Source organism: Lepidothrix coronata, unplaced genomic scaffold (genome assembly GCF_001604755.1).
Source record: "Lepidothrix coronata isolate B3197 unplaced genomic scaffold, Lepidothrix_coronata-1.0 Scaffold95, whole genome shotgun sequence".
NCBI lineage: Eukaryota > Metazoa > Chordata > Aves > Passeriformes > Pipridae > Lepidothrix > Lepidothrix coronata.
The window spans coordinates 1,085,056-1,097,262 of NW_016690275.1; the positions used below are offsets into that span (position 1 = coordinate 1,085,056).

At 35.0% G+C, this 12,207-nt stretch overlaps 1 protein-coding gene across 1 annotated transcript in view; it reads right to left on the bottom strand.

Annotated features, from left to right (window-relative positions):
• Positions 1–251: 251 nt before the first annotated feature.
• The window catches only part of CAND1 (cullin associated and neddylation dissociated 1), a 28,742-nt gene continuing 16,786 nt past the window's right edge, over positions 252–12,207 (bottom strand). The window contains exons 4-15 of the mRNA XM_017822163.1: positions 11,102–11,225; positions 10,417–10,673; positions 10,228–10,333; positions 9,589–9,734; positions 8,260–8,552; positions 7,475–7,616; positions 5,359–6,852; positions 4,509–4,604; positions 2,653–2,822; positions 2,385–2,549; positions 2,047–2,154; positions 252–1,002 (exon numbers count right to left, since the gene is read on the bottom strand). Coding sequence (XP_017677652.1) covers positions 778–1,002; positions 2,047–2,154; positions 2,385–2,549; positions 2,653–2,822; positions 4,509–4,604; positions 5,359–6,852; positions 7,475–7,616; positions 8,260–8,552; positions 9,589–9,734; positions 10,228–10,333; positions 10,417–10,673; positions 11,102–11,225 — 3,326 coding nt within the window. The 3' untranslated portion in view covers positions 252–777. The remainder of the gene's footprint in view (positions 1,003–2,046; positions 2,155–2,384; positions 2,550–2,652; positions 2,823–4,508; positions 4,605–5,358; positions 6,853–7,474; positions 7,617–8,259; positions 8,553–9,588; positions 9,735–10,227; positions 10,334–10,416; positions 10,674–11,101; positions 11,226–12,207) is intronic.

Genomic DNA, 12,207 nt, shown 5'->3' on the forward strand with positions numbered 1-12,207 from the left:
GGCATTTAAAAAAGCCAGGTTAAGATAACAAACCTTAATTCATCCCTTCCGGTATGAATGGCCTGTACGTCAAAATACCTGAAAACTGCACTGATACAGTAGAACTTATTTTAACTTGCATTACGAATAAACTGCACATGCTGTTTTACAGACAATATATATTTGTAAACTTGCTCATGCAAAATTAGTGTGCACAACAGGGATATTGGTTTTCTAATCCCCACATCTGTAAAAATGACATTAGTGTCTGATTTTTTTGAACTGTGCCCAAACCATCTTTTTAATATAATAAATCTTACACATAATTCATCTGTCAGCCAAACCAATTTATGAAGCTGAAACAAAAAAGAATAAAAAGTTATACAAAAAACATGGTGCACCTGGACACTTGATTCCCACCTCCCCCCCTTTTTTGTTTACAAGTAGAAAGAGTGAACAAAAGAAAAAAAATCATGGTCACAAAATTTTGACATTTTAATCCTAAACATTACAGGGCAAATGGATGTTGGAACCTATTTCCATACACCATGCGTCAACTTTTTAATTCCCAAATGTGGTCAAATCCACTAAAACAGAGTGGTTAACAAATTCTGGATTATGGAAATACAATTCTGGAATAATGCTAGAAAAGCAATTATGGGAAAAGCCAACTGTCTCCATAAAGGTAAATAAAGTGGAACAATGTGTAATTATATGCTTTTTCTGTTTCTTACTCATAATCTGTCAATTCAGTGCATCATATGGTTCAACATAATGGTCCCCATTTTGGACAAACATCTAACTAGTGTCCATTGATTCCAAGTTAGTGGATGATGAATCTTTTTGGATACTTTCAAAGATGGCTGCCAACTCAGGGTTAGAGCTTATCTGTGACTGAAATTCACTCATTAATGGACTCTTCTCTGCTTCTGGAATGGTTAGAAGCGCTGCTACAGCCCTCATAGCAGATCGTTTTAGTTCATCTTGCTTTTCAAACTCCTGTTTCACCGAGTTTGCCTTTACCTAGGGAAAAAATGAAAATATGTTTGAAACTTTACTAAACTTCCACCTATACCCACCTTAAAAAAATGTATGTTTCAGAAACCTATTTCCTTCCATACTACCACTTTGCACAGCTTTCAAAATGACCTAAGCTCTTAAAAAAAACCAACCAAACAAAAAATACCCCTAAACATCTTTCTAGCAGAACTGTTTACAAATAGACTGAAGCTTCAATACTGCAAGGTAAGTAGAAAAAGGCTGTAAACTACCAAGTCAATCACCAAATCAAAGCAATTACAGCAGCCAACCTTTACGTAGTAAGGTCGGTAAATGACATTAAACTGCTATTATCACACTACTCCCAGCTTCCAGAGAATAGAACTTATTAAAAAGTTGACCTTAGAGTAAGTGCTTAACCTTCTGTTCCCATTTTCAAAGATGTTTCAGTGATACAAACATAAATTATCTTTAAAGGCAGTCAATTTTCTTGATGTGAAATACAGAAGACTACAACAATGGAAAAGCAAGGTAAATGGCATTAAATGACTGTCACAGCACACAGGTGGGTCAAGATGAGCAGGAATGGAAGGAGACTAACTGTGCCAAGATCCAATAATCTTGTAATATAAATGAGGAGGCAGGATAAACAATAAAAACCCAACGAAACCAGGACTACTTTACACTGCCTTCATCACCCAAATGCTTGTCTGAAACAACGTAACCATCAGATGCCAGAAAAACTCTGTCTTCCAGTTTCACTATTTATAATAACATGAGATTTACATGTTGCCCAAGTGGCAGCTAAATTTTTAAGGAACAAAAGAAAGGACAGTAAAGAAACAGAGAATTTTTAAAAAGAAGCTAACAAGGCTATCCCTCAATTTGTAATTTAAATAAATTTAACACATGTATAAAGGCACACTTATTTATATTATCCTGTCTACTCCAGCTTATCAATCATAACTCAGAAAATGCTGCAGCAGTACTGAAGTATTCTTTAAACACAAGTTCATTTGTATTTCTATAAGACAACACAAAGTAATTAACTTAAATGAATTCAAGTACCTTAGTTGTACATGTAGCACGCAAAGGTTCCACGAGCCTATCCAATCTCTGCAGCACCGCACTTGGACAAAGGGTAGACAGTCTCACCAACATTAAAAAGGTTAGCATCTAGGTTGAGGAAAAAAACCCAATACAACTATTAGTCATGTCTAGCATATATATGGAGATATATTTCCTACAATGCTGTGTAACCTTTCAAACAGTCACACTTCAATGAAACTGGCAAACGTAGTGAAGTACTTAAGCATATGAAATAATATTTTTACCATGTCAGTTTATTCACCATTTAAAATATTTTGACATAGTCACTGCTTTCACAGAGAAAAATGACAGCTAACCTTAATATCATAGTGATCCTTCAGGCCATCTTCAACGTGGTTTAAGAATTCAAATATATCTAGTCTATCCAAACAGCTATCCAATAGAGTATACATGCACTCGAAAGCCGCTTTCCTTATGTCCAAGCCATCATCAACTGTATGCTTAAATGGTCCCATTTCCACCTGTCAGCAAACAGAAACACCAAAGTTAAATAACACATTTTTTAAAAAAAAAAAAATCTATCTACTTACATATATTTAGCACTGTTTTTCTTAGTTAACATACCTCTCTGATTAGTTCCTTTCTGACTTTTGTTTCATTGTAAAGATGAGGAAGCACAGTATCTAAGAGGTCCCTTATCAAAGATGGTTTATTGTGGGCAGCTGAGTTAAACGTCACTAGAGCTACTCTCCTGACATTGAGATCTGGGTCCTCCAATGTTTTCAGAAAATCACCTGCAATCATACAGAAATAAATAACCTATGACAATCCTTTTAATCTGCAACTTTAAAAATATCTTTGCTTAGTTTTAACCTTTCAAAAAGACATAGTTAGTGCAGGAGTCATTTTAATGTAACAGACACCTGCTATTTCAGCATGATTATACAAATAAAACCATAATCATATGAAAAGTATTAATTTAATTATATACAGTAGTTTGTATAATAAAACAGCAGTTTCAATATGGTCATCAAAATAAATGGCCATCACAATGATATTTCAACTTGTTTTCTAAAGATACAGTATGTAAATTAATGAAAATTATATTTAACCTTTGCTTTTATTCATTAAATTCTCTCAGAATATGCATTAGAAAACCAATATCAATTCTGCAGTTCACAAAATTGAGAACACCTCTCAAGGAAACTATCGAGATTCTGATTTTTAACCCCTAAATTGGCATATACTGAGAATACCTAAATTACCATAAAATAAGGCTACTCAGTATATATTAACATAGCAACACCTTCTCATCCAACTCTACCCTCAGGTATTTTTAAATTAGATTTTCTATACTTCTATAATACAGCTTTGTTAAAATAAATAGCTGTATGAATATATCTTATTTTTCCCACAACGTTTGTGAAGTTTTACTAGCTAACTCCGTGAGGAGTGAAATTTTTCAAATGAGAAAACCAACAAAGTGACTTCTATCCACACAAAAGACACTGGGGTAACAAAACTCAAGATGACTAAGATTTTTTAAGTACTAGATAACAATAGTTTTTTTACTGAATAATCAATAAATATTTGCAGAAACCAAAGGGGCAAGGCAGCTTCAGTGGGAGGGGAAAATACCTAAAGCAATTCTTGAATGTATTATTAAAAAAAAAAAAAGTAAGCTTAGTGATTAATATAACACATAGGAATTGACTTCATTCACCCATAAATAGAAACCTTGCTCCCCACAAAACTTTATGCTTTTGAAGTTAAATCTTTTTTCCCCATTAGGTTTAGTAGTATAGATAATTTTTTACCTATCTTTAAACCTGTAATTACTCAAGTATAAAACATTCACCATAGCATATTAAACAAATCTTCGTAATACAAACGAAAAAAGTTCAAAAAGCCACAGCATTGCAAGGATCTTTATCATACCCATGTTACACTGAAAGCTCTGATTACCTTATCCCTGTAAAAATATTCACAATTCCAAATGCTTTCAGATCACAAGCATTACAAAATCATAACAACCTATATTTACAATTCAAAACCTGGTAACACTCTGAATTCACGCATGCATATTTTAAGTGACTGAATGTTAAATACTTCCAAGACCACACTTCTGGGTAAAGATAGTACACCTTACTACATCCAACTGATTTGTCAAAAACATGAGAAAGGAAATCAGTTCTTGGGTTCCCTCTCCTAAAAGTCCTAGTTTTTTGTATTGCTCATCACAGCTTCAATACACAGAATTTTTAATCAAACATTTTTTACTGCTCAGAATTCAAACAAACTAGTATTAACAGAAATAACTGGCTATTGCAGAAACATCTTGGAACTCTTCCAACAGTTATTATTAGCAGCTAATCCTAGTATCTGCAAAATACTTACTTCTGATAACACAAAGAACAAATTTTAAATGTCATTCTACTGCCTGGAAACAAAAAAGCTGTCAGTAAAAGTAAAGAACTTACCTATGCAGTTCTTCAAGAGCGGGTCTATGGGTTGTGGATGATCAGAAATAGTGAACTTAACAGCAGTAACCACTGAACTTCGAGCGTATGAGGACCCTAATACAAAACAAAAGTGTGAATACACAAGATTAAAACAGAACAACTACAGAATCTAAATCATGCTCAGTGCCATTCATTCTTTTTAGACTTCTAATACTCTTAAGAACACCAAACAAGAAAGGTTATTGATTACTAGAAATGCAATATGTAACTCAAGTAAATCTATGGAGAAAACATTTCAAACATGGGAAAAATACTGTAAGACACAATAAGCATGTAATGTTATCTGCTACAGAAAATTTGAGTAATAAGCCTGTTAGAACAGTTTATGTTTGATCAAACGTCAGCCTAGAAAAAAACACCTCTCTCCTTAAAAGTAGAAGCACGTAAAGCAAACACGTGAATACAGTTCTTGATACAAAACTGATTCATGAATTATGCACAATGATCCATCCCAATCCTTAAAAATTTCAGAATCCTTATCTGAAAAATAGGAATACACCAAATAATTTACACCAAAACGTCAACATGTTGCAACTGGCTTTTTAATTTGTCCCTTTGTCATTCATGCTCCTTTGAATTACCATAGTTGAAAGCAGAACACAGAAGTAATTCTTTTTATGTATGACTAGCAACTTCTAGTAAAAATGGAACCACCTAAGATTCCATTGTTGGGTAGAGAGGAGCAAAACTTCAAGAGTTACCACAAAATTTAAGCACATCATTTGCAAAACCAGATCCATTTATTAATAGATAGCACAAAGCCATTTGCCTTAAAGCCACAAGACGTACATGCACTACTACTACTCACCTGATGCCAAGTATCCCTTGAGTCGCGGAAGCAGAGTCTCTGGGTCTATTAATGTAAGCTTGCCCAAGCATTCAGCAACAACATTCCTTGTGCCCTCTTCTGCACATTCACAGTGTTTCAGGAGTAAGGCCCAGATGTTCTCAACATATGGTTTGAGACCAATCACTGATGCAGAGCTAATTATTTCTTTCAGGGAATGAAGAAGAAGGTATTGCCTCTTAGGTTGACTAGTTATTTCTTGTAGGACAAATGGCAGATACTCAGGAAGATTGCCAACACTAATGCTGCCTAAGGCATAAGATGCCGCCGATTTTACCTCTTCACTAGGAGAAGAGAATGCTTCTAATATCACAGACTTCAGCTCAATTTGTCCACTTAAGTCAATGTGATGCCCAACTTCCCCAAGAGAAAGCAAAGCCAAAAGACGAATGGAATCTGTGGACCTTGAGTTCTTAACATCTTGAATGAACTGACCTACAACAGCTGGTCCTTCCTTAGGGCAGGCTCGAGTAAGGGCAGCAACACATTTGGCAATGGAATAGTAAGACTGCTTATGAGTAAGTGCCGTACTCTGTGAGTACACTGGACCCGTTAACATGCGCAGTAAATCCATATAGCCTAAACTATTTGTACCAGTCACAACCAAAGCTTGGAAAAATTCTAGCATGGCACTAAGTGCTCCACCCTGAAGTAGAGGTGATCTTACCAGCCCAATAAGTTCATTGAGAATGGAGCCACTAATCTTTGACAGGGAGGAAGGATATACTTTAGCCAGTGTTGTTAGAAAACTGATGGCCATCTGTGATACGTGCATATCACTTTCACTAATCAGAGGTGGAAGCTCATCCAGGACAGCATCAATCATGGCAGCTGTCAAGCTGTCACTGTAATTCTTAATTAAAATATCTAGAGCAGAAAGAGTGCCCAGTTTCAAAGCTCGTTGGTTCTTTCTCAAAAAAGAAGCAAGAATAGGAACTCCTTCCCCAAGAATTGGTCTCAAATCTATCTTCAAAGGAGAACCAGCGATTAATGTCATGGCCTTCACTGTAGTTAACCGAGTGATCTCATTCTTCAGTCTCTCTAGAAAGATCTGAAGTGTACTAGGCAGGTCTGTGCCTAGGCTGTCACCAAGGCTACAAATTATTTGACCCATGCAAGATATTGCCCTTTCTTTGACCTCCTGATCAATGTCAGCAGCCTTTAATCTCTTGATTGTACAAGTAAACAAATCTTTGATGTAAGGAGTAGCATCAAAGGAAGTAGGCTGATCTAATGGACGAATAACCTTCACAAGTTGTTGGGTAACCAAAAGTGCCTCTGATGTTATCTTGTAAAACGGGTCTCCAACGCAAGCTACAACCGGAGGTACCAATGCTTGAACATGAGGATGAAAGACTTGGGGAGAATGATTGCAGAGGATCACATACAAACAGGATAAAGCATCTATCTTCAGATTAGATGAACTTGATTTGTCATTCAGTGAAAAAATTATTCCTGGAAGAAAAACAAAAAATGTATTTTTAGGGTAGATAATTTATAGTCTGCTAAAACACTTCAAAATTTCCAAAGGCAGGCAGCTATACTGAATTTATGTTTTCTAGCTCCCAACCTTCCTTGAATGCTTCCAAGCCCCTTTCAGTGCTTTAATTCAATCAACTAGTTTTTAAGCTTCCTCTACCAGAGGATATGGGCAATTTGATGGTTTGTGATGTATTTTCTTAATTATAAAGAAATTCTGAACCTTTAACATTTCCAACCTTACTTTTCATCGTTACTTCAATATTTTAAGTTTCAAAAGCTAAAATATGGACAATGTTTTGCTCTGTTGAGATGAAAAAGAAGGCAGCTTGATCTTGCAATTAAGAAGAAAATTAACTTTGTTTTGATACAGTAGGGAAAAAACCTCAATCTTGGAGACAACCCTTGTTTTTAAGATTAATGGAAATATGTCACTAAAATATTTATATGGATTCATACAGTTATTTTGCCATTTTCTTTAAATTGAAGCCCCATTTCAAGGCTTTTGCAAAAAGCCATCAGGACTAGAATATTTTGATGTTTCAAAACTTCACATCCAATTTAATAAATATTTAAGTTAATAACATGTTTCTCATACCTGGTACAAGCACAGGAACATGTTGTGTTAGGGCTCCAGGTAACACATTTACTAGTTCAGTCAGCATGTTAAAGCAACACTGACGAGTCTTCACACTTTTCTCCTTCATCTGTTTGTGCAAGGCTTTAACTATGTTGGGGACCTGTAATCATCACACATCTGTTAATTGATTCAATAGCTCACATTTCTTCCGTTATTGATTACTGGGGGGCATATAAAGAAATACGTGCATCCAACCCCTCTGATTTCTCCACAGAACTAGATAAGTTACAGAAACACTGGGGAATAAAGTCAAAATAATTGCTTTAAAAAAACCAGTAATTTAACTTTAAAAGGTGATTTGCATTAATAAAGCTGTAGAGAGTAACAACTGAAAAGCCACCCAAATAATTCACTTAGAAAAAGTTTTTCAGCATTATCCTTTTTATTCTGCAAATAAAATATGTTGTAGCAAATCAAGTTTTATCTTAATCATTAGAGCTTATTGTCTTCATACAGAATGCACAAAGTAACTATTTTGCTTTGGTAATGCAACTTTCACAGGTGATGGTAAACAACTGAAATCAAATCAGGACATTTGCATGAGTCAGTAATTTCAGTTTCCAAGACTGCTGCACTGTTTTGGGTCAGTTTACCTGGCTTGCTCTCTATGTTAATACTACAGGAATAAACTGTAACCTGCACGTGATGAAAGCATGATAAGGCACATTTAATGAACTATCCTTATGAACAGGGTGCAACTTCAGTATGTCTTCTCAAAGATAACAAAAATCTTGACAAATAACCTGACTCTGAAGCATTGTCAAAGGTGTCTCTCCTTGTTCCATCGCATCAGGATCACAAAGCCAACTTTGCACAGGTCGAGTTTGTTTTAAAAGAGAAAGATATGCATGAAAAACATCTGCTTTAACATTCTCTTCACGTTCTTTGAATCTGGCTATTAAAGCAGGAGATACAGTTTTGTAGAATTCTGGGAGCATTTCATGTCGTGTGCTAACCACAGCATCCAGACATTTGGCAGCTGCACGCCTCACTTTCCAGCTCATGTCATCATCATCACTATATTCATCATCGCTCCCTTAAAAAATAAATTATGCGTAAGTTCAAGTCTAGACCAGCAAAGCACCAAGTTTTATTTTAAACAATTAAAAAAGAAGACAGTTGGGTTCTTTGAGTAAGACACATGAAGAAATACGTTCAGAAGTATGTTAAAAGTCATACATAAAAAGCCTTCTAAATGGCCTAAGTTGTAATTCTATGCCAATTTTTTCACGCTAGTCTTACACACGCATTAAACTGCAAATAGGACAACGAGGTTCCCATCATATTTACAGCCTGACTATTAAACCACATTCCTCTTTATTTGTGACATAAACAACAATGCAACAATGAACATTAGCTGATCGAGATTCAGCCAACTATTCTGTCTGCTTCTTTCTAGGAGTAAATAAACCATACACTGCCCCCAAAAATAACAACAACAAAAAAATAAATAATACAGACTTCTCAGGTGCAAAAGCAACAACTATGCAGCTCATTCTTTTCTTAAGTAATGGGAATGTTATGCCCTCAGTTCAGATTACTTGTGTGTCCAAGTTTTCATAAAGCTTACATATGGCAATGCTTTGCCACTGTATTAACAACAAATACATTACGCCTTTCAGTCTAAAACACTTTTTTATCCTACAGAAAAATACTAGGCAATTTTCAATCTATTCTGATTTTATGTATTAGGTAACAATACAGTGGAAAGTAGTGAGAAGCCTTCCCCATGCTGTATATGTATTTTCAACTCACGAACTGATGTTCTTCTCACTTTAGTTATATCATGCTACACGCTTCTGCCTTTTTCCACCTTTCAAGTCTTTTAAAGTATTTGTCTTGTATTTTGTGTTCACCCTTGGAATCACTGATCTCCAGCAACAATATCCTACACTTTTATTCCAAGAGGTAAGTTCATAAGGTATGTTTAAAAGAGGTACAAAATATGAATATGAAAGTATACAAGTCACTCAAATGCTGGTACTTGGTAGTAGTACCACCTATACCAATTTTCTCAGACAAGTACAGGATCACAAGCTCACCCTCTCCCCCAAAGCAACAAGAGAACATACCTTGATCATCATCATCACCACCATCGGCATCCATAGCATTTTCATCTTCATCCTCATCATCATAATTGTAATTAGGATCATACGTAAGATATTTAAGACAAATGTTTATAATAGTAGATACATGGGGATAAACTTCTTTAGGACACCTGCACAATAAAAAGTACAATCAATGTCAAATTACTTTGAAGAACTAAAATATTCCTAAACGACTTCATGCCACATACTGTACTTTGGAGACATTAGCCAACACAACTAATATCAATGCACCCATCTGAATTACAGAAATTCCAAAAGGAAGGTCAGAAAGGGCAGTGCTACTGCGTAACAGGATCTGCTAGATCGGAAGTTTGAAAAGGACTAAGATACACCTCTGGATACCAATTTTTTTGTCACTATTACTGGACACAAATAGACTTCCCACCTCCTGTTTGCACAAGTAGCAATGGCACAAGTAGGAAGTTTCTAAAGTACAGACATAACACCTTGTTTAACAGTTAAGTTACAAGGTAGAGTTATAGAAACAGTTCCAGCTTAAAGCTTACAAAAATATTTTCTATGAAGAAGATTGTCTCTTGATAGCTTACAATTCAGTGGCACACTACCAGATCTGAAAGTCTGAAATAGGTACCCATGACTTACCTCCTAACAAAAGATTCAAAGGCTTGAATGCAATACTCTCGTAGTTCATCATCATCTACATTACAAAACTTTACAACCAAAGGAATTATTTTCTCAAGATATTCACCTGGTAAGAGAAAAAAAATTAGCTAGGTAATTACTCTCACCTAAAAACTTTAAAGTAAAAGATAATTTATAAATTTTTCTTACCTATTCTGTGACCTGCTTGCCTACTGATAGCAGCAATACACTGTATATAGGTCCTAGTTGTTGACATGGAATCATTTTTAGACAGCTCTGTCAACAGATGTTCAATGAGGTCAACAAAAACCATATTGCCACAACTCATAACCAGGTGACCAAGAGCAATGATGGTTCTTTTCCTCACAGCAAGTCTTGGGCTGGTCAGCTGGGGGAGCAGACAGGTCAGAATTGAAGGATGGAAGCTAACAAGCAGTCCTCCTTGCCTTAAAACAGACAAAACACAAACTCAAACCAATTGAATCTAGATAACTTTGTTCATATACTGTACAACAATCTTTAAATATTTCCCAAACATCACAAAGATCCCAATTAATTATTTAAATTTAAGCTTTAGGAACTTTTTAAAAGAAGAAATTAGTTTAAAACATAAATAAATAAATATAAAAATAAACATTAAAATAAGCTTAAAATTACAGTTCTCCGAAGATTACATAACAAAGGAATTGTTCTATAAATCAATTATCTTCAATATATTCACTTTTTTCTAAATTAAGTTTCACCTGTACTTAATACCTTATCATATTATTTCACATAACTTCAACTAATTTAATTTTACATTTGGAAAACTAAAGTTCAAGCTTTAAGGAGTATTTATCACCATTCACCAGCATATTAAAAGATGGATGTTTACCTGCTCAGCATATCAGCCATGATATCCAGTGCCTCCAGTTGAACAGATACATCTTCCTGCTTGGCTATAGCACTAGTGAGACGCCCTGTGATCTTTTTGCAAACATTAGCTGCTAAAGCAGAACCTGAAAGGACAACAAAACCTCAGCATTTTCATAATATTTTAAATCAAGTTTTAACACTGGAGATCATGTTTGCGACTACAGAAAGCAACCTAATCTCAGCATAAAGAAGCTTTTCCCACACAACAAAACAAGCCTGAACAGTCAGTTTGTTTGCTAATGTCATGTATGCTCTGCATTAGAGCTAAAAGACTATTTATGTACAAACATACTGAGGAGAGCTTCTTGTCCCAGAAGGTATATATAACAGAAAGGACACTGCTTTTGGTAGGGCAAGCAATGGAAAGTGAAGGCCAAGACAAGTCTAGAGCAATAAATGAAAGGCCTATGGGTAAAAATGGAGAAATAAACTATATGGTAGGGAGAAGCACAGAAGAAGAGCCATCTCTAAAGAATGGCTGTATAATGAAAAAGCAAAATAAAATTATTTTGCACAAGAAGCTTCTTAAGTAGTAAGTATCTGAAATACTGCTGAAACATTTGAGAAAGGGGGAAAAAAAGGTAGAACCAAAGTATTTTAAAATACAAGAAGAAATGTCTTTACAACAACTCTATAGTTCCCCCTTCCTCAAACTGCCTAATGTTGTTTCAAGTAATTATGAGAAGGAACTCATGTCATGGTAACAACACAGTTAGCATTCACCTTCACATGCATGAAATTTTTTTAGTCACACTTTGGGAATGTCAGTGTGAAATGAATACCATTCCAACCTATGCTAACTCTGGTTTATATATATTATGGCTAATTCTTAAGTAGGACTATAACTAAAACATAACAATTGGACAGTCAAATGTCTGATCACAAAGGCTAAGAAAAAAGGCAACAATCTATGTTTGAGTTGAGAGAAAGAAATATCATGTTTATTTTTATATTAGGAATGTTAATGATATTGAAAGATTTTCCTGCATTTTTGTTTGAGCTTTACCTCTACCCATAAATCTTTCGTTTTGTGTAGGCAAACAAAAGTGTAAAAGCTTTTTAAAT